The sequence below is a fragment of the Haplochromis burtoni genome, unplaced genomic scaffold, assembly GCF_018398535.1.
Source record: "Haplochromis burtoni strain Fernald_Lab_line unplaced genomic scaffold, NCSU_Asbu1 Contig_244, whole genome shotgun sequence".
Lineage (NCBI taxonomy): Eukaryota > Metazoa > Chordata > Actinopteri > Cichliformes > Cichlidae > Haplochromis > Haplochromis burtoni.
The window spans coordinates 551,745-574,308 of record NW_024582605.1 but is presented as its reverse complement, the minus strand read 5'-3'; the positions used below and the strand labels follow the sequence as shown (position 1 = coordinate 574,308).

Genomic DNA, 22,564 nt, shown 5'->3' with positions numbered 1-22,564 from the left:
AGTACGACTCCGCCCCTCGCGTCACGTTTCCTTGGAAACACCAGCAAACATGGCTGCTTTGAGAAAAAGTGATGTTGAGAAGCCGTTTTTATAAGAGGAAAGACGAGCTACAAAAGGTAACCGTTTTTTTTAATGTTTTGTTTTTATCGTAAGAGTGACACAGAGCAAACACTGTATTATTATTATTATTTGCTTTAGCTGGCCCCACTTTCTTGCTTTTCAAGCTAGCTCAACTCGAATAAAAGACACATCAGTTTTCTTTTAGGATTATTCTGATTGAATCTTATGGTGCTTGGGACAAATGTCACACTGGCACTACGGAAATATAACCTAACCCTACTAAACCGCCAAAAAGAGCCGCTTAAAACTACATTTAAATTTCAGCAATAGTGGCCAGTTTTTAATATTAATTTATTTTCCTGTTGCGTGAAAGAACTGGCTCTCCGTCATTGAATGACTTCACCTGGATTTAACAGATTTGCTATGTCTATTTCTGTATGCCGTTATCATTAAGGCTTGCTCGGTAATGTAGTCCTGTGCCCTTCATAAGTAAGGTGACATGGAGGTAGAAGACAGGAGAAGCCCCGCAGAGGTGAAGCCTGACAGGTGTGGACAGCTGGATGTCCACCTCAGTCCAGGTGAGTCCAGGAGAGTAAAGGTAAATACCAGATCCTGCTGCTTCAGGGGGAAAAAAGCCTTTAAGTCTCACAGATATACATTACTTTATCCATAACTACACCTATATAAAACAGCCCTTTTTTAGCTTGAGACTGAGATATGCTGATTTATTTCAGATGATCCAAGTGATGAAACCTTTAAAGCCGAAGAGTCAGATGTGCCTGCTGATTTGGACTGGTTAGAAGAATTGTCTGAGTGGGTGTTTGCTATTTTGTATTTTTATTTTTTGAGAACTATTGGGCAGTTAAATCCAAATGGCAGTGTGTCTTGTATTCAAAACCACGGTGCTTGTTTCGGTCAGATATTGTTATACAAAGCAATTAAGTTCAATTTCTGTTTTTTATTTCAGCATCTGTTGAAAGTCTGTTACATCATATACTTCCATACATGAAAGACAGTCTGTGAATAATAGTGTGTGTATCTAAGAGTTTGCATCACATAAGGAGCCTTTTCTAAATGTAATTCTGCATCTGCCCCAAGAGAGGATGATGGTGTTGACGATGGTGACCTTGCGGCTATGGCTGACGGTTGTAAGAAGAGGAGTTATGCCGAGACAGCACGGATGTTCAAGCTGAGACGAAACCTCGACCAGCTGGACTGCTTTCACCGACAGAAGGAGCATGACGTGCTGAAAGCCAGGTCTGAACCTGGCACTGACAGACCTCTAGAGCTACAGAAGCTCCTTACCTACATTTTGTGAACCTTTCTAGACTCCACACAAACCAGTACCAGTAGAAAAGCTTTTTTATGAGAATTTTTAAAAAAAATACACAGGCTTTTGCCAAGTCTTTTCAAAAATGTTCCCCTGTTTTATTCCATTTTTTTCTGCTCCTGCCCTTTTCACACAAGGCCAATCATATCTGTTCCAACTGATTCGGCAATTTGTAGAAAATGATTTCAGCCGAGGACAGAACATTTCTTATAATGTCCTTTCTCCCCACTTTCCTTCCGTCTTTTTATTTGTCTGGACCATGAGCCATTGAGCACCTGATGAACTGTGGTGCAGTTTTCCATGGAAAATGTCTGTCATCTTCCTTTAGCACAGAGCATCAGCGGTCAGCGTGGAGTTATACTTCAGCCACAGTAAACGTGTGTTTAATGGGAACCTAAATGCACCTATCTTTCAACCTGTCTGCAGGCCTTGTCATACCACGTGCCACAATTTTCTTTTTATGACGGTCTTTTGCCACAGCCGCAGATTGTTGTGTTGCACACCATTAGACTGCAAAAGGAACATTGGGCAATTCAAAGCTGTTACAGTGTGTGTCCACTCTCAGCTTTCTAATATCTTCATTTGATTACCTTGTTAGGACACAGAATTACCTCCCTGTTGTTGCAGTGGCCTCAAGGAAATCCATTAGCCAGTGCTCTGAACGCATCCTATTTTAAGTGCCTTGAAAATGTTCACGTTTTTGGTGTTTCTCTATGTCAGCACTGCAGCTTGTCTTCTTTATCCTGTGTTTTTTTTTTCTCCAGAGAAAAGCTAAAACTCTGTCAACAGAATATTCAAAGTTTGTTGGAGCAGAGGGATAACTTGGAGAGAGAGATAGAACAACAGAAAGTAACAGACAACAGGTGAGTTTAAAATAAACCAACTGGTCTTTGGTACTTTTATTTTGACTAATTTTTTTTGTCTTTCTGTTTAAAATTGTCAGCGTGGCTTTGTTTCGACTGCGAGCCCGGCATAAGCACCTATGTCAAAAGCTGCAGAGTGAGGAGGAGCTCGAGGGCCACATCAACATTGAGCTGAAGCAACTAGAGTGAGTCCAAGAAGAAAACAGGTCTTGATCTAAGAGGCATTAGTACTGCTAGAAAAGGCCAGCACCCTTATTTGCCGCAGTTATACCACTGCTTTGACACTGAGAGCAAACACAGAGGGTGGCAGATAATTTTGTTGCAAGGAGAGTGTATTTGTGTTTTGGTTTTTTTGCAGTTGTCAGCATGTAACCAAACGGATTTGCTGTGTTTGGGTGTCTGATAAAGCTTCAAACTCAAAAATGTATTTTTCTAACTGGTCTTCATGGATTGTATTTCAGCACTTCAGTGGTATCCTAGAAAACACACCCACAGCTCTGCAGCCCCTTGTGGTTTTTTTGTGCACTTTTTAGTCATAAAGCCTGGTTACTCAATACAGTAATAAAGGCTGTAAACAATTTTGCTGTGTAAAAAATCTGTAAGGAATCCTTTCTCATTCTGCTGTTAGGAAGTGTGGGTTTTTCTAGAGGGAAATAAAATACTGTAATGGTTTCAGTGCAGGTTTAGAAGCTTTTTAAACAATCATACAGCCAGATTTAAGCTGGCCTCTTATTTGAACGACATTTATAAGATAAAAAAAAAAAACAGTTTAGAAATAGGATAGAATAGGAATAGTTTGGGTGTTTCACAGTGCAGTGCAAATCTCTGCGTAGTCAAGCTGACTATAAGCATACAGCTTGTAATGAGAGTATTTCAGTCAGTTAAAAATGTCAGTATGAAATGTCTCAGAACAGTGTGAAACTGTTAAAGTCAAAACTTTGTATGAAAAGTGTCACCTCTTGGTGAAACTGCCATTGAAAGAAAAGGGCTTTTTTATAGTTTAAAGTAGAGGGATTGGGGATTTTTAATTGCATGTGTTTTCAGGGCTGACAGCTGGCTGATATTGAGGTGGTAATATTCATCGTATTGACTCTACAGATACTTAGTGTTTTTAGAGTTCTCCCATTCATTTTATTCCATCTGCATGCATTTGTCCTTGCTCCTCAGACTGGAGCTGAGTGAGGTGGAAGTTGAGCTTGGCAGATGCTCCTTGCTCCGGCAGGAGGTGCAGGAAGAGGAGCAGCTCTTCCAGGTTCTTAAAGCCCAGAAGGCAGCAACGAGGCTGCAGCAGGAGAGGGAAGCCAGCCAAAACCTGCAACTCAAGATGAAGAATCTGAGGGAGTATGGAAAACAGCCATATTTACCCTCCTAAAAGCTTTGCTTTTTCCCCTGATTTGTTGTCCTTATTATGCATAGAAAATTCAAAACGATTTGTCATTATGTGAATAACTAAGAGTGATGTGTTGCACATAACCTGAGTGAAATGACTCTTGTAGGCACATTTTGTTCCTGTGTATCCATTATATTTAAAGCATGTGATTATTTTCGTGAGAAGCCTCTATCACAAGCCAAAAATAGCCATGTGATGATAACACTCTGTGTGTAAGTGTCTGTGATTCTCTTCTGATAGTAAACAGGCAGCCATGCTAAAGAAAGAGAAGACTGAATGTCAGAGGAAAATCGAAGAGGGCCGAGAGAGCCGCAAAATAGCTGCCAAGTACTTGAAACAGACTGTAAAAAGGTAATCAGCTTTCAAACCAATAAACAGTGTCAGAGGGGTAAAACAAAGATGTGAATTATCTCAGAGGACTCATTGGAGAGCTGGCACGTCCTATTGATCGTTCGCACATCCTGGCAAATTGCATTACAAGCAGAGTAGACATGACACTTGAAAGAGCTCAGATTTATACATCATTGATCTAGCTGAAAGTGATCTGAGAAGACAAAAAATCTATTCAAATCTTGATTTTTCTAAAAATCACTAATTACTCAAGCCATTAGAGTCTGTTCTGGTGTATAATAATTTTGCATGATATTTCACAAATGTAAATTTTAGCACAATCTACACTTCAATTGAACCCATTGTGGAAATGTAGTGAGACCATCATAGGTCCTATTGTATATATTTTTTTATTTGTTAATGGAAACAAATTCTACACAGAAATAGCTGGTGCCTAGAAAGCCAAAAACTATAAAAACTCCAATAAGCCAATAGTTGACCTTGTGGAAATCCCATTTATACATTATGAACACACAATTTTATTAAAGGTTGTAAAAACTACACATACAATTGTATGTATGCTTACCAAATATGTATTTGTCTGTGGCTGAAGATAATCTGAAAATATTTGCTGTTACTTCCAAGTTTATTCCACCTATAAGTTGACTTGAATTCTGTCCTTTTGTACTACTTACGATGTCACCAGTGTAAATTTGGCTCAACCTTGGGTTTTTAATGCCAGGCAATAATAGCACATTTGCTGTTTTCTCTCTGTGCTGTATTTGACATTTTGCGTGCTTAGTTGGTGTCCCCATTTCATTCAGGATGAATCAGCAGGAGGCTGAGAGGGAGCGGCAGAACCAAGAGTTACTGGAAAAGAGGTTACAGGCTGTAAAGTCATTGAAAACGAACATAGAAGCAACCCAAGTAAGCAAAAGAACAGCATAACATTGTGGTTGTTTCATTAATGATGAGATAAAAAAGCCTATATGTTATTATTTTTTTATATCACTACTGTGCTTTTTGGTTACTATAACATCATTTTAAGTGCCTAAATTAACATTTGCATTATGAATTATTTAGCAATGAAGCTATAAAGTCATAGTGATCCAACTAGGCTCACTTTGACTTGTGTGTGGATATGTACTGTTGACAATGCTTTGTTTTTGTTTATTGCTGTATTTTCTGATTAAATATATGATTCAAGGCAAATTGTGTGTCTAAAGAGAAAATGTCTCTATGTCTGATGTCTCTGCCTTCAAACAGTCAGTTCAGTCTTAAAGCTGCATGTGGTCGAGTATAGCTTTATTAATCTGCCGTTGTTTCCTTAGGAAATCCTTTTGGAAATCAAATTTCCCAGAGGAACCCACCCGAGGGATTAATAAAGTTCTATCTTATCTTATCTTATCTTATCTTAGGAGAATTTACAGGTCCAGCAAAGCAGAGCCAGAGCTAATGCCCAGAAGAAGGAGCAGCTACAAAGACAACTGAGAGAATCCCTGCAGGCCCAAGGAATCAACAGTATGAAACATATGTACCAGCAGAAACAACAGCAGGAAACAAAGCGTAAAGAAGGGTATGTCCTCTCCTCTACTCTCCTCTCCTATCCTCTCCTATCCTCTCCTCTCCCACACGCATGTCCTCCACTCCCACTCCATGCAGCAACGTGTGGGTGTCTTCTCTCACTGTGTGCTGAGGAATGCATGACCCCATTTCAGGATAATGCAGTGTTGTCGATTTACCCTTCTCAGGGAATTTCAGGAGAGCCAGAAGTCAAAAAGAGTGGAGATTGTTTCAAAAATCCTTCAGGAAGAACAGCTGACGAATAGGAGGCAGAGGAAGCCGGCACTGCTACTGCCCAAACCCTCAGCCACTGAGAAGTTCCTATCTCTGAGGAGGGCAAGTGAGAAGCTCCCGTACTACCTGGATTCTGTTCCCCCATCAGCTGCTGAGGAGAAAGCCACAATCGTGAGGGGGAATCTAAGATCTGAGATGCCTACTATGAAATGATTGCTTGGAGGGCATTTTGAGCAATTTATAATGAATCGTTCGTGTGTGTTTGTATTTGTCCAACAGTTCAGAGATTTCAGTGACACCAGCAGCTCCTCGTCATCGTCAGCTTGCTCTGATGTTGAGGACCTGGAGGGGACTGAGGAAAACGAGGAGAAAGTGAATCACCAGATCCCTACTGACAGCCTGGCTGAGCCTGAATTCTCCGGACTGTGGGACCAACACATCAAGGTTGACTAAAACAACAGCCGACCGAAAGCAAACCTATGCAACCTGCTAAATTTAAATGGCCATAAATCACGTACCATTCAGCAGGCACATTAATATCCTAAAGATTGCACTCGAGACTCCTGCTGGTTGGAGCATATGCATTAGACTGGAATGGGAATAACTCAGCATGGTCACAGTGAAGCTTGTTTCAGGCAGGTGAAAAGAGACGCCATACACATACACATAAACTCTGTACAAAGAGTCAGCAGTCAGGCCTCAGTGCTGAGGGAACAAGGTAGAGCTCTGTTTTTGAAAACTTGTGTTATTTATTTGGCATTAATAATGATTCTGAAAGCATTAATGTGATTAGTCACATTAAAGAGAGCACTGTTTACATTTTAGAAATCGACAGCTAGCCAATTTTTTCCCATTTGTACATAAGCAATTGCAAGGCTTTCCATCCATCATACTCTAGACAACAACTACAGCTTAGCTAATATTTTAATATAGAGATCATTTATTTCAATATATATATAAAATAAGTCAAACTGAGTTGTGTTGATCATATCAGCATTGGCCTACAGTGACAATTTTGAGATCGTTCCATGGGAGTTGACGTTAAAGGTGAAAGTTTCTACACTAGCTCACTGACATGAAGATGAGAAGCCTCTGTGTCTAATCTGGAGCCCCAGCGCTCTTGAAATGTGGGGCGACGGACATCACTTCTCATTGTGCCAGTGCCTGTGAGCCCAGAGCGAGCGTAGCATTGCAGCTCAGAGGTCTGAGCGAGTGACAAGCCAAGTGGAAGTGATCTCTCCTCCTAAAATACAGATCAGACTGACGCCCTCATCAAAGGGTACTTTTCAACACAGCCAGAACAACAGCAGAGCAGAGCGATACAATAAAGCTAATGAGATGATTCATGAGGGGGAGAACAGTGATTAAATGTCAACACGTCACTTTGTAACAAAGTTATAAAAGCGCTCTACAGTGCAGAATAAAGCATGGACAGACTAAAAATACAAAACGCTGAATAAGGCAGCCTTGTAAACCACACCAATACCACTAGTATCAAATCCACTATCTTGATCCATAATGATATCTATCCGTTTTCTACCAATTATCTAATTCAGTGTCAGGTGGTTGGGGGAGAAGGGTATTATTTATGACATAAAGCTCACACACTATTTTTAGACAACTGTGATAACATGTAGTAAGTATGACTCTTGAAAATCAAGTTTTGGTTAGATATCCTTTATTAATCCTGACAGAGCAACTCATTCCCTCCATTTAATCCATCCTTACTAGGAGCAGTGGGCAGTGTCTCTGCAGCCAGTGCTCCAGCTGTAAGCATATGGTCAAGGGCACAGTGACAGGAGAATTAACTTAGCATGTTTTTGATGGCAAGAGAAACTGGAGCCAGAGTGCTGTGTACATGCCTGTGCCCTAAGGTGAAGGTATTTTAAAATAACCTCGTGCCCAAGTTAATTTCTGACACTAGAAAAACCTGTTCGCTATACAGTATGTTGGATGTGTTAGACCAAGCCTAAAAATGATTTAAACTTCCAACTATTGAATAACAAAAACACCTTAAGAAAACTTTTTGGATGATGAAGTTACCTGTTGTTTTATCACCATACAAACTCCTACATGTTCTATTCCAGGAATGTCAAACTCATTTTACATATTACAAGTGGACGGGACCATGAAACTCCTCTATCTGTTGGTGTAAATGAGTTTAACTCCACATTTAATCCTTCAGATAATTTAAAATAAGAAAAAGAAGAGCAATTTCAACAGTAGTTTCCCAGTTTTTCTACATGGCAGAGAAATGAAGGACGACTCTGGGTTTAAATTATAAGAAATTATACTCCAGAAAAATGATCTCCCTTTTCTTTTTTTTTCTTTTTTTTTGTACTGTGGATCCATTTGGCTGCAATCTTTGAGTATCTTATAGTAGATTATTACTAATTAGCAGTTGTTGCTTTGCTTGTGTGGTTACAGAAAATGCCCAATGAGAATACTACACTGGTGCAAACACAACTGGGGCAAGAAAAACCTCCAATAGCGAGTGGAAAGCTCAATATGACTGCTAAAAGAAATCGTGGAAAAGAGTTAAAAGGGCCTCCATTCATTAGTAAACCAGAGGTCATCCTCTTCAAGGTATGAGGGTTTTTTTCAGTCCCAAAACACAAAAATGTATGTCTTTATTTTATTGTAGAATCTTTACCTTAAAATATAAAGTGCTATAAGGTAACTGCTGTTGTGATTTGGCACTATATAAGTAAAACTGAACTGAACTGAATTATTATATTAAATGTTTTGGTCTATTTTAGGACTTTGATGTGGGAAAAATGTACAAGAAGAAAATTGTCCTGACTAATATCAGCTACGCAGTTATTAACTGCAAGTTTCTCGGGGTCTCCCCTCACTTGAAGAACTTTTTCACCATCAAGTAAGTTTTGTGTTTTATTAATTATAACAGCTATAACAGTAAACAAAGAAAGACCGAAAGTATTTGTTTTAGGCAACAATTTTAGGAAAATCTTTCTAAAATTCTCAATAGGCAATTTTACCATATTGAGGTTCATTCAGGAAGAGCCAATTACTCCAGTTCTACGAATCATGACAGACAAAGTAAATGTCTCTGAAGGGAAAACCAACATAGCATAGCATCAAGCAGCCCACTAGAACCCCTACTGAATCCCAGCTGAGGACAAAATAGATATATTTATCTCATAGAGATGAGAGAGACACCGGGGGGACTGCATTAACGCAGCGGTGTTGCTTCATGGTTGTGCTCGTTTGCGGGTTAAAGTATTGAAGTGGTCGGGAAATCTGGTTTCAGACATCTGATAGTGTGGCACCAGAAACGGATAAAATTCCAGAAATCAAACATTAAAGGTCTGTTGTGATAAACTCCCATATGTATTAAACCGCTTCAGTTGTCACATTGAAACATCTGGTCGTGCATCACCATTTAGCAACCACTTCTTGTCATTTTTTTAAATATGATGTGGAGTGGTCGTGAAAGAAAAGCCTATCCTCCCACATATGGATGCCAGCTTGGATCACCACGCTCACAGCTCCTCTTACGAGGCTCAGCTACATGAGTCAGTCCATGTCTCTTCTATCTCCTCTCTATCAGCATGCCAGCAGCCCACAGGCCGAGCAGAGATGCATTGTTCTCCAGGTCACTCACTGTGTATCACTTTCCCATCAACTCTCCCATGGCTTGATGTGGTTTCTTCATCTCTTTTCTTTCTGCCTGACTGAGTTGAAGAGTCTCGCAGGCTACAGCAGGGTCAGCTTGAACACTACCGATGCCGTTCTCGAGCTTTAGTGCAGGACCACTTGTCTGAACGTATCACCTTCTACATGCGAGTTCTCAATTGCAAACTCACATGTACAAAATGCACTTAAATACCAAATGGGTAAATGCACGCATACTGTATACAACGCATAACACTCAATTCTTTTCTAGTATCTTCCTTTTATTTGAGAGAAGTAAAGTTGGTCGTCTCTTTGATTTTATTGATTTTACTTGTAGGTGCACATATTATAGTTTCACATTAGCTTCACATTTGCAGACATCAGATTAGTTCTACAGCACTAAAATAATAAACGCTGCGCCTGCTTTTCGTTCATTTTAATCACAACAAAATAAAAATAAGAATGTGTGAAAATTTTGAATTCATAAATTGTAACACAAAGCTCTAGTCAATTCAGTACATTCAGGCTTTCTGTTAATACAGCCTTACAAGGTCTGATATGCTCTATTACTCATTGTGGCTAACCTCCCATTAACCATCATGATACTACATGTCATGCTGTTGGATGACCATCCCCCAAATCCTGGACATTTTAATCACTTGATGCCTCATTAAATTTGTTACAGGAAGACAGCTGAATATCTGAAATAACCAGATGGTAGGCAATCCGCATAGCAACCTATTGTATAAAGTGAGGAAACCGTATTCAGGCATATGCAGAGCAATAATAATATGAGCTCTCAAGGTTTAAAAAATAGCAGTTACTTCACAGCTGTTTGGTGTTGTTTTTGTGGTTTTACAAATAGAAGAATGCTATGTGGTTATAAGGTCCAAACCTGTGTTACATACTCGGAAAGCCCTGGATCACGAGTTGATGGTTGGTGTTTGCAAAATAATCTTTGAATCTTTGAATTAGAAAAATGTAAATGCTCTTTACAAAACTATATTTAAAAAATTCAACTAAATAAAATAAGTTTACATTATATTTGGGATTTGTAGGCAACGGGGTAGAAAGTGAGTAAAAGTATATCATGGCCAGAGTTTCAGCAAAACAATAAAAATACTTGGAGTGAGGCTCTGTACGAATTCATTCATTCAAATGTTAACCCTAAACCTACAATTCAGGAATAAAATGCATTATTATTATTAGATTACTTTCTCTCTGGCAATTTAATGATACATGCTCAAAAGGTACCTTACCTGTGAAGACATAAATGTTATCATACACTGATCATCCGTAACATTATCACCACTGACAGGTAACGTAAGTAACACTGATCATCTCTTCATCATGGCACCTATTATTTGGTGAAATATATTTTGTCCAGCAAATGAACACTTTGTCCTCAAAGTTGATGTGTTAGAAGCAGGAATTGTACTGGATAAATGACTGGGTCAGAGCATCTCTAAAACTACTCTTGTGGGGTGTTTCTGCACTGCAGTGCTCAGTATCTAACAAAAGTGGTCCAAGGAAGAAACAGTGGTGAGTCAGTGACAGGGTCATGAGAGGGGAGTGGGCTCGTGTGGTCCGATCTAACAGACAAGCTACTGAAGTTCACGGTGGTTCTGATAGAGAAGTGTCAGAATAGACAGTGCATCACAATTTGTTGTCTATGGGCTGTATAGCTACGGAGCAGTCAGGGTGTCCGTGCTGACCCCCGTCTACTGCTTAAAGCGCCACCAACAAAAAAATGTTCTTGTCTTAGTTTTTATGACATTATAATAAAAATTTTACTACAGCACTGTTGGTTACATCATACTGCAGTCACAGTAGTGATATCAAATGGTTGGAATGATCGTTAAATTTAATATCAAGTTTACATGGTACTACTGTAAATTGTAAGCACCCTGTCACTGTATTTATCAGAATCACAAACTGCACCAGGATCATAAGCAAAACAGCCTAGAAAAAAAATGCTAAGTGGTGTCAGAAATCCTCGGTTTTACAAACTGAGTCACGCTCATACATCCTGACGAATGAATGCACCTGTTATACACCCTCCCTGTATTTTTCAGTGCCTGTTGTGTGTAATTATTCACACATGAAACCACACAGTATTGAGATCAGTCGTGACAACTGAAAAATCATCATGGCTCACTCAGCTAAAAACATTAGCACAGCTAGAGAGAGAACCAGGAACCAGGAACACACTAGACTTTTTCACACCAGCCCATGGTTCCCTGTACGCCCCCTGAATTTCTAAAATTGGCTTCGTTTCCCTCGACACCCCCTGCCCAGCGTAGGTGCATTTGTGCCACAATGGGCTCTGCTGTATCTTTTCACTACTGGTGCAAAAACCACAACAGCCTGGGCTTGCCACATTTGGTGAAAAGCCAGTGCATAGAAGTTGTGTTTTTGCAGTTAGTGCCACATCCTAGCATGTTACTGCAAATGACTGGCTTAGAGGAAGACACCCCTCTGTGGCGTGTATGTTCCTGAGATCAGTTGTGAGAGAAAGCCGTGGACTGTCGTAGAAATGGTGGTACTCAGCAGATACTGAGGGTGTGATCACACGTACGGTTTGTTTCATTTGGTTCAGTCGTTTGGAAGTTTGTTACTGACAAAACTATTCACAGTGGTGACAAAGTAAAAGAGGACCCTTTAAGCCCAACTGCAATTACATTTAATGTCGAGATTTCCTCAATCCTGATAAACCCAATCTGATGAAAACACTGAAAACCATATCAAACCTAAACTGAAATTTGGTCTATTTAAATCAAGAACTGCCATAAATACAGAGACAACATTATCACTTGCACTGCTAATTAATAACCAGATCAAAAAGTACTGCTTTATATGTCATTTGACCTTTTTTTTCCCCCAATTTAGACTCAAACTGTTTTTAAAAACCTGAAGTCTCATTTACACTGCATTGTAATGGATTTAACTGTACTATTGTTTAACTGTATATTATGCTTTTGTCTTGTTTGCTTGTTGTCTTGTTCTCTCCTTTTTTCTGAAGCAAAGTTTGCTTTCATGCTGTTTAGGAGGCACATGTGCATCTTTGTCTTCTATCTTCTGTGGAAAAACCAAAAAAAACAAAACAAAATATGAGAAAGTCCAGATGAGCCAAATTGGGCTTTCCCATGCATTGAAACATTAGCCTTAATTTTTCTCTTGTGCCTATTATCATACAGCAGCATACAATCAGAGCTATCATTCAGAGTGAGAGGGAAAGTTATTACACAGGAAAAATAGGATCCTACCGCAGTAAGATCAAATTCAGCGCAGTCCTGGTCCATCCAGGCTTAAATTTTATTCACATTTTCTAAGAAACAAAAAAAAGATGATCCAAGAAAAAAAAATCCTGGCTGTCTGAGAAAAGCCCTTAATAAATGAACTTTACTTAATAGATGTGATATGTTTGGTGTATTCAGTGTTATTCTCTTGCATTTTGTTTCTATAAAATATGGTCCTTTGTGGCTTCGGTTTGATTTCATTTGTTTTTTGTTACTATATTTGCATTTAACAGTAGCTCTCAACATAACGCATATGACTGACATTACCCATATGGAAAAGAAACTTATAAAAGACTTGCATAAGATGTGACCTACTTCATATAGTGAATCATGTAAGGCTTATATGATTTACTCATGAAAGTGGCCACTTTCTCATTACTTTCATATATTGTTTTAGTAAGTATCCAAAAACATAAGAATTTCATTTATATAATTTTTCAAGGGATCTTATATCTGTTTTCACTCTTGTATGCTTTTCATACAAGTTTCACACAAGACAGATGCAAACTTTATAAGATTTATATATATCTTTTCCATATGGGTAACACTCGCTAACAGGCTGCAGCCTGAGACACAACACAGCAAGACTAACATAGAATCCTGTTAACGAGTAATTAATCAGTCCTGCTGTCAACGCAGGCTACCGAAAGCATATTTTTACTTTAGCCTAGTTTTCTGTCTTTTACACACACAGTATATGCATGTATAGGAGCAGCTGCGGTTCTAAGACCTGTGCATAGTCAGCAGTACTTACCTTTGAGCAAATACTAATAAGGTCTAAACTAACCTGCTGATGGTAAGCAAGCAAGTAGTAGAAATGTCTAATTTGCAGAAGTTAAGGTTTTTTTTGGTCATAGTATTTAATTGTGGCCTGGGGATGGCACTGGAAAAGTTACTGAATCGGAGAGCCAACTCATTAGAGACGTCCTGCTGTGACAAAAAATGTCTGTGGACTTAATGGAAAATCATCCAATGGTTCTGGGGACAGTTTATCCAGACTCGGAAGCAAAAACTAGTCCTACACCCACTGTCACCCATGAATGCCAAATGTATGGTGACAATGGGTGTGAAAAGTCACAAAAGTCAGTAGGTTTTATCTTCCAAGGACGCTTAAACGTTTGTATGCCAGAACAACGTTTATAGAATGCCGTCAGTGTCAGTCGAACATTAACGTGGAGTCTTTCTTATATTTAAACTCAAACTTCGAGTTTCACCTGCTCTTCTAAAGGGCTCTATCACCCGTTTGATTTCTGTAAAAGATTTTTTCACACTGTATAATTGAAGATCCTTAGACAGCCTTATGTATTATGCTTGTATCCAATTGAAACCATCAAGTTGACAAAGTTAGTTTCGTCTTCTCAACTGCCTGAAAACTGTCAAAGTTCATTTCAGTGACTGACATGAGAAAACCACACTGCACTTAACTGAGTCTGTTGTTTTATTAATCGCCCTCTTGGTAGTCTGTCTGTGTCTGTCCGTTTAAAAACATCCAAATATGAGCACCAGTCAGCGCTGCAGTTAGACTTAAGTTCTGTGACAGGTCCATATTTATTTCAGCCATCTGCCTGAGTGTCTTTTCAAGCAGCTTCACTTTGGTTTTTGATAGATTAAAAAAGTATAACCTGCCTAAAGATTTAGTCAGCCTTAAAAAGTTGCAGCTTTTATATGTTGTCTAAAACTGTGAAAAGATTTGTGCGTTATTGTACTTTGTAGCCACCTGATATAAAGAGAACCAGATCTCACTTCAGAACAATTAGCACGAGAGAAAGATTATTCAAGTACTATTGACACACATGAGACAGAGTTTTCATGCTTCTCAGTAAATTGCTTTCAGAAGTGGTTGAGTGTGACTATGAGGGTGTTTTAGCTATGCTGAACTGAATTATGGACAGAGACTCCTTATTGATTTACTATAGTAGAAGCCAATGAGGACAAGAATTTTTTTTCTCTCTTATTTCTTTTCTAAATGTACTTGTATATTGTTCACATGTTGAAATAAATTACCAATCAAATCAAATCAAGAATGTATAATTTAACCGAGAGTATAGTCAGTACTACTGTATAACAAAGCTTCACCACCTCAGTCCTCTTCAGTAGATATTAAAGGATAAAAACTGTACAGTATGGCCTCATTTGAAGCGATTTATATAGGGCTGTAGCAGGCTTTTTCAAAGACTGCCTCATTCAGAATTTAATCCCAAGTGAACTGTTCTATTTTCCTTCATATCCCTTCATACCAGCTGTCTTGAAGCTAGGAAGAATAGCACCAATAAAGTAGGAAATCTGACCAGGGAAAAAAAGATGAATGTGCAATGTGACATTTACTACCAGATTTACTCAGGTGGAGTTCTTTCATAGATTTCCAGATCACAGTGGTGAGCTGGATGGCAGCTTCAGCCAGGCTGCTCCAAGTTTTTTACCTGGCAACTGGACCAACAACTTCAAACAACTGCCTTAAGCTAAACTGAATGTCCCTTTGCTCACTGGAGTTGATGATAGTGCACATTATTATACTGTGGTTATAGGTTGTTTGCCGTTTAACTGTGTTTTTTTGTGTGTAGTATTTTTGACGTGTGTGCGTGTGAGACAGTCAATCCTACAAACAAAAACACAGATGTTCTCTTTTTAGTTCATCAAATAGAAGCTGAAGGGCTTGAATGCTTATATTTCTTATTCACGAAGCAATGCAACAACCAAAACAACATGAACATATTCTACAAAAACAAAACAGTAACGGCACATGAAACTTGCTATAAAAACTAGAAGCTCAACATAAGCTTATTTCCATATTCTTTTCTTATTGTTTTGGGTCTGTATTCCTCGTGTCAACAGAAAGAAAGCTGTAATGTTCATTCTGCTTTTTAACAGAGCTTAAAAAAATGGATGTGAGGCAGAGCGAGAAAAACTTGTATGAATCTCTTCAGAGACTCAGCTCTTTTCAGACAAAGACGTTAACTTGGCACCAAGGTGCTCTCATCTACAAACAAAAATCCAGCTACGTCTTTAAATGTAGATTAAAGTTTACTATCACAGCAACAGGATCATAGTATTTTTCAAGCCCAACAACAGTTCGTTTAGGATCTGGTATATATTCTGTAACTGTAGCTGACTCCTAATTATGCTCATAGTTGCGCGGTTCCAACTTCTTGTTTATTTATTGAATTTTGAGAATTCGCCTTGCTTCCCTGGCCGCCTGCCTGCTATATTTATATTGATCGGGCCTCTTCTCGTGTCTCTCAAAGGGCAGCAAGTTATCAAGCTCCTCGGGGCAGCATTAGGGTTTGTGCGAACATGTGCTGTGAGATACACATGTTGGTTTGAAATAGCTCACAGTCCTCATGTTTGTTTTCTTATTTGGAAATAGAATTTTTACTTACTTGTATGATTTCCCCTGCAATATAATAAGGATTAACTGCTATATTTTGTCTAAGTATGGATTCAACTTTACATGGCTTTCATATAGAATAGTAGATTTTTGTTTTGTTTTTGTTTTGTTTTCTTTGGCTTGTCAAGTTAGCATCAGGTTTACTTTTGACATTAGCTTATTCATTATAGTTTAGTATTTTATTTAGAGCTGCTAATTGTTTGTTGAAAACAGCAAATTTGCTGTACTATATTATTGCTGTCATACTCAGCCAGTCACAACAGATGGCTGCCCCTACCTGAGCCTTGTTCTGCTGGAGGTTTCTTCCTGTTAAAAGGGAGTTTTTCTCTCTCACTGTTGCCAAGTCCTTGCTCAAAGGGAGTCATTTGATTGTTGGGGTATCCTCTGTATCATTGTAGGGTTTTTACCTTCAAGGCAAATGCTGTTATACTTTAAATTTTGTTGCTAATCATACACTTCTTTATACCCCTACCAGAGCTTTGCATTAAACAGTAATATCCAATATCATGTTGTAATGTGACTCACTTTTTAAGCTGTGATCAAGAAATGAAAATAATCTTCAACTTTCTGGCATTTGTGTTTCAGCTTCCAGCCTCCTACTTTGTTATCCACCGGGATGTCATTTGACATGCAGGCTATTTTCCAGCCAATGGTTTGTAGCATCACCACTGCCTTTAAACATCTATACTTATTTTTTTTCTTTAATCTTTATTTTCATCAAAAACTATTTCAGTGGTTATCACCTGTTGTTTGTTTTTAACTTTTGAAATCATACTTACTGTACAAATACTCAATAATAGGGATGAAATTAAGTATTTCTCTGAAGATTAATTGTGTGGTATCTTCCCTGTTTTATCACATGGAATAACTTAAACACAACATGCTAAATAATGAGTCTTTTACAGCAGGTGGATATTTTTTGCTGGCCAAAGTAGCTTCTTCCCAATTTGCCATACACGTAATGGCGTGAGGTTGTTAATTATCCTATCATCTTTCCTGCAAAAGTGTTCTCTGTAAGTGTCTTTCTTAAAATGTTGTGTTCTTCCTTCAAGATGAGTCATCTTATTTAAGATTTGGTTCCACATCCTTTGCAGCAAACAACTCATACAACTCCTCCACTGCCCCACTCTTTGTTTTAGCATCAAATTTTCTGCCGCTTGATCAAACATGAAGCCTTTGTTTTTGCTTACCACAAAATCATTATCTAATCTCTGCAGATCAACGAGGACTTGGAAGGAGAGCTCCAGTTTGCATCAGCTCTGGGTCCCTTCTTTGTGCCCATCAGATGCACTGTAAAGAAATGTATTGTGAGTAGTGAGCTATAGCCAAAGTTTTTGGTAATTACAGATAACTGCTAATTCTGATTTCATAAGCTTGCGTCTTGTGTGTATTTTGTGATGTGAATTTCTTGCCCAGTCTTGCTGTAGCTTTTTACCCTTATAAATTTAGCTCTAATAATTATTTAGGGAAATGAATTTGTGGCTAAACCAATCACACTGCATGGTCACACCACAGAAAAAAACACTGCCTTTTTATTTTTGCTCACTGTCTTATTTAATCAGCTTTCTGTGAATTAATGTATGTAAAACTATGTACTTTGCCTGGCAGCTGTTCACTGACATTGCTAATTACAGGATGTGACTATACTCTTTCTCTAGCTGAAGGTTGACAGCCAGTTTATTGACTTTGGTTCGCACGTTGTGGGCCAGACTATTTCACGGACCATCACACTGACCAACAAGGGTGCACTGGCCACGCATTTCAGCCTGGACAGCTCCACATGTCTCAGTCCAGAAACGAGCTACGTCCAGATGCCACCACAGGTCTCTACCAACACATATGAGGTCAGCTGTTTATGTGGACTGTAAGAGCTAATGTTTCTTGGATACATTAAAGGAGGAACTCCAATATAGCTAATAAAAAAGTAAATTGTTCCTGCTTTTTTTCCATATACATTATACTGCTATTTTGTCTGTAGATTGAACAAGCAAAAGATTTTGAAACCACTGAAAAAAATTGGCATTCATTATTTTCACATGAGAGAATTCCAAAGCTTCTGTTTCAGGATGCCCATACCAGATATTATGGGTAAAAATAAATGAATATATTTGCCTGTTTGTTTGTCTGAAAAAAGGCATCCAGTCAAAACACAGCAACTAACAACCAGAACAGCCCTGAATCCATTGATGCTGAAGATGTCCAATCAAAGCTACAGAGTCGGGAGCTCTCTGCAGGAGAACAGCAAGAACAATCAGGTAAAATATGGACACACACATGACATGATTATCCATCACAGTTTGTGTCCTGAACTAGAAAAACTGAAATCTAAACTACAATACATAATAGCATGAATTCAAAACTGGGCACTCTGTCTTTCTTTTCCCAAATGATTGTCAGTGTGTTTTCCTCATGATAAGCACAGGACATGCTAAAATACCAGAATAGCAGTTTTTGATTCTTTGAGTAAAGTAATGGTTTTAGTTAATTTGGTTAATTTGTGCTCTAGTCCTGCTTTTTGGTGATAAAACTTCCCCTAGTGTTATAATCAGCTCATTTTTTTTGTCTAATGCATTTGTTTATGATCTCTGTCCTTACATGCAAAGTATTCTGACTCTGATTATTAGCCACAGAGTTAGGCTAATTTGTATTTAGTACTGTTTTCGCCAGGTATTAGCATGCTAACGCGCTAAACTAAGATGGTGAACAAGGTTAAATCAGTATATTGTATTCTGTCATTAGCATGCTGTGCAAACACAGCACCACCTTGGTGAGTGATTATAATATGTGGGAGACAGAGAGACAGTGTTACCCTGAAACAGTCTCTGGAAGGAAAATGAGGACTGACAACATCTCCTCGTGGTAGATGATTTCTTTTTTCCTCTGTCTCTCTATTCCTGTTAGGACATTGAGTCCTTGTAAGAACGAAAATAAAAGAACACACACACACAAAGCGGAGGGTTCACCTTGCTCTTACAGCTGGTGGCAACAAGGCATCTTCTCTTTCGTGTTCTCGCGGATCTGAAGTCTACATCACTGCACTCAGCACTTCCTGCTGCTGATGCTTTGATAAGCTGCTCAGTCTTTTGCCTCTGCTCTGCTGGCTTTGGAAATTCTGTGTTGAAGTGGCTCCGACTCTGTTTCTTTATTTTATCTCTATTGTCGAGAAAGGCTCTTGGATGTTGGACCAATTTTGAGGCTGTTGATGTTCCTTTCTGAAGCTGACTGTAGTACATTTTGTCCAATATGTTTTCTGTGTCACAGATTAGTAAATAAAGGTCAGATTGCAGATTGGTATAAAAATGTTCCACACGTGTCCAAGAGGAAAAACAGTGTTATTTGTCAGAGGGCCTATTTGTCTGGATTTAAATGATATTTATAATTTTCCTCCAGCGTACACTAAAAATACTGCTACAATGAGGCCAAGTATTACTTCTTCTTACTTATCACTTATTACTCTGCTCTTCCATCAACCAATTACAGGTTTACCATTATTGTTTTAGTGTTAGTCTGTACAAGGTGCCCACTTAGAGTAACTGCTCAACAATAAAACTTTGAGATGACTTGCATTTGTGACTTTTATCTGTGTGTATGGCAGTGTCAGAGGGTGTGAAAACTGTTCCTGGGGCTTGTCTTTCATCTGATTTGGACACTCAGACAGACCAGACCCCCTCAGACTCCAGCGACATAAAACTAAGAGATGTAAGTTTTCAGTCCTACTTCAAAAACTTGCTCATTTCCTATGTTAATGCTACTGTTTTTAGATTGATGAGTAATGTTTAAAGCCAAGTTGTAGCCCTAGCTGCTCTTGTTTATACATCTGATGTAACACAGTAGTAATGTTAGACAGTATGAACATCAAAGAGCTTTTAACCTTTAAAAATCATCAGGACCCATTATTCTAAAGCAGGGGTCCCCAATCCCAGTCCACGAGGGCCGGTGTCCCTGCAGGTTTTAGATGTGTCCTTGATCCATCACAGCCGATTTAAATGGATAAATTACCTTCTCAACATGTCTTGAAGTTCTCCAGAGGCCTGGTAATGAACTAATCATGTGATTCAGGTGTGTTGACCCAGGGTGAGATCTTAAACCTGCAGGGACACCGGCCCTCATGGACTGGGATTGGGGACCGCTGTTCTAAAGTATTCTTTTATCTATTAAATATCCAGAAATAGCATAGACTGGAAAATGCATAGACTTCTGTTAAGTAAGGTAACTATACAGAGTTTTGCAAAGTCATACCCCAAAAGCTCATTACGAGGTTGCAAGAAGCCCGGTCTTTTGTGCTGAAACACATTTTGCCTGGGCTAGTTACAGCTATACATTAATATTTATAGTCTGGTATACAAGTGTTGCTAGTAGTAGTACTGTTATGTAATCTAGCTTTGGTGTTTCTGTGGTTTCATAGAAAAAGCCCTCAGCTATTCTATGAAATAGTTTTTCAAAATGTTGTTTTTTGAGATTCAGTAAACAACATATTGAATATTTGACTGCTCTTAGGAAGATAGAACAAGACTTGAGGATAGTCTTGTAGGAAGAAAGTCAGCATGTCTGTTCTAATAGCGACAGGCTGAATTAAATTAAAGTATTGAGTCAAGGGTGAGGGCTGTGAGTCAGTCAAAAATGGTCCATCTTCTTTGGAGCATGAATCTTCTTCTTGTCAAATCATAAAGGGACTGCATTTTTATAGCTGAGGTGCCAGAAATCTGCCCAGATTCTGAAAATTTTTGAGTGGAAAGTCGACATTTTGTCACTATTGTGTGTCGTTGAAAGACTCTGCTTCTCTGTTTTGTTTTTAGCAATGATGCTGTGTGTGCCTTGTGGCCCATGTGAAATTCTAGACTTTTCAGGGTTCATTACGTCTCTCTGGTGGGGGGCTAATGGTGCATCACCTCTCCCTCTGCTATTATTGCGACTGTGTGTGTTGCGTGCGCCTGCATGCCCTCGGCTCGATCGTTGTCATTTTGACTGATATTTCCACATTGTGTGGTTGAAGGCTGGTGTCTTAAATGGCAGATTATCCATCAAACTATCATGATGCCACAGTACTGAGGCACTTGCTGCATCGGTGGTTTATTACTCATTTTCGTTTATTACGCTCTCACCACCTTGACAGTTTGCCTTCACTGTATGTACACGAGTGTATGCCTGCATACCTTTTAATGTTACATAACTGTACCACAGCTTTCACTTTCTCCTTCATGTATAGGACACCTTTGTGTCATCAGGTAAAACTAAACTTTTGTCAGTATAAAGATGTGTAACTACACATTTAATGTAAGAGAAGTGCAGTATCAACAGTATGTCTGTCCATGTTCAGGTACGTGGGGGAGAGATCGGGTCATTTGAAAGTGTCAAGCTGGAAATTATTTTCACTCCAACCATTCCAGGAGAGACCAGACTGGACTTCTCCTTTAAATTCTCTGATAAAACCAGCAAACCAGTAAGAAACAGTTTTTAGTCTTGTGAATTACTTAGGGAGCAGACACATTTATAGTTTACAAAGCCATAGATTAAATGAATCAAATGATATGTTTAGTGCGACTAAACATGTGACTGAGGACTCATTCAAACAGATACCCATCCATGTGAGAGGTGTGGCAGTCAGCATGCCTGTATGGGTACTTCAGCCCAACATTGACCTAAAGATCTGCATGTTTGACCGCCTTTATCAAGACACCATCATTGTCCAAAGCAGGTAAGTCCCAGAGCCTGAGATGGTTGTAAACCTTCTCATCTGGTCAAGCTGATGTCCAGCTGTTTCACATTTAGAAGGAGCTCATTACTTTGATTCAGAAGGTCTACACATCAACCTCTTATGCACAAGTGACAGTTTATTACAATTTGTTGAATGCTTACACAATGTAGTGGTCTTTAACGCTAAGTATTGGAACGAAGTGTATAAAACCATTCGTTATCACTAGTTTCCAAGGTGATTTGCATCTGAAGTTAAAACAGTGACCAATTCAGAATTCATTAGATTTACATTACATCTTAGTTCTACGTGTATTTAAAAAAAAAAGCACAAAAAAACCAACAAATTTTTTGTTTTTTGTTTGCAAAAAAAATAACTTAGCTACAACTTGCCCCACTCTCTTTAGAGTTTGTAAGAATTAACAAGGAAATGTTATAGAGTAGTTTCATAACTGAATAAATTTTTTTAAAGGATAATAATGTTCAGTTAAGTACAGGACATCTCAAATAGTTTTGTATCTGAGACATTTAATGTTTATAGAAAACTAAAGCACCCTTGTATCCATATCTTTGTAATAATCATCAGCATTATGTGTTGTATTGCTAACAAGGCATGCTATTCTGCATGACCAATGACAACTAGAGTCTCAAGAAAAGTTAAGTGTAAGAGTTGTGAAGCTGACCTCAGCGTGGGATAAACAATGGCTTTTACCCTTCAGTCATAAAAGCCTGGGGTGTGTGTGTGTGTGTGTGTGTGTGTGTGTGTGTGTGTGTGTGTGTGTG

At 38.7% G+C, this 22,564-nt stretch overlaps 1 protein-coding gene across 3 annotated transcripts in view; it reads left to right on the top strand.

Annotated features, from left to right (window-relative positions):
* The window catches only part of cfap74 (cilia and flagella associated protein 74), a 52,855-nt gene continuing 30,291 nt past the window's right edge, over window positions 1-22,564 (top strand). For 2 of the 3 annotated variants that reach the window (XM_042227113.1, XM_005938121.3), the window contains exons 1-21: window positions 1-116; window positions 551-638; window positions 795-873; window positions 1,159-1,317; window positions 2,155-2,253; window positions 2,334-2,438; window positions 3,421-3,594; window positions 3,884-3,994; window positions 4,798-4,900; window positions 5,392-5,549; window positions 5,725-5,941; window positions 6,050-6,214; window positions 8,198-8,356; window positions 8,530-8,648; window positions 16,676-16,742; window positions 17,308-17,397; window positions 17,749-17,934; window positions 18,225-18,345; window positions 19,686-19,789; window positions 21,408-21,530; window positions 21,664-21,785. In XM_042227113.1, the coding sequence (XP_042083047.1) occupies window positions 560-638; window positions 795-873; window positions 1,159-1,317; window positions 2,155-2,253; window positions 2,334-2,438; window positions 3,421-3,594; window positions 3,884-3,994; window positions 4,798-4,900; window positions 5,392-5,549; window positions 5,725-5,941; window positions 6,050-6,214; window positions 8,198-8,356; window positions 8,530-8,648; window positions 16,676-16,742; window positions 17,308-17,397; window positions 17,749-17,934; window positions 18,225-18,345; window positions 19,686-19,789; window positions 21,408-21,530; window positions 21,664-21,785 (2,540 nt within the window). In that variant the 5' untranslated portion in view covers window positions 1-116; window positions 551-559. Of the gene's footprint in view, window positions 117-514; window positions 639-794; window positions 874-1,158; window positions 1,318-2,154; window positions 2,254-2,333; window positions 2,439-3,420; window positions 3,595-3,883; window positions 3,995-4,797; window positions 4,901-5,391; window positions 5,550-5,724; window positions 5,942-6,049; window positions 6,215-8,197; window positions 8,357-8,529; window positions 8,649-16,675; window positions 16,743-17,307; window positions 17,398-17,748; window positions 17,935-18,224; window positions 18,346-19,685; window positions 19,790-21,407; window positions 21,531-21,663; window positions 21,786-22,564 lie in introns of all 3 variants that reach the window. The other variant, XM_005938122.3, reaches the window with a different exon arrangement.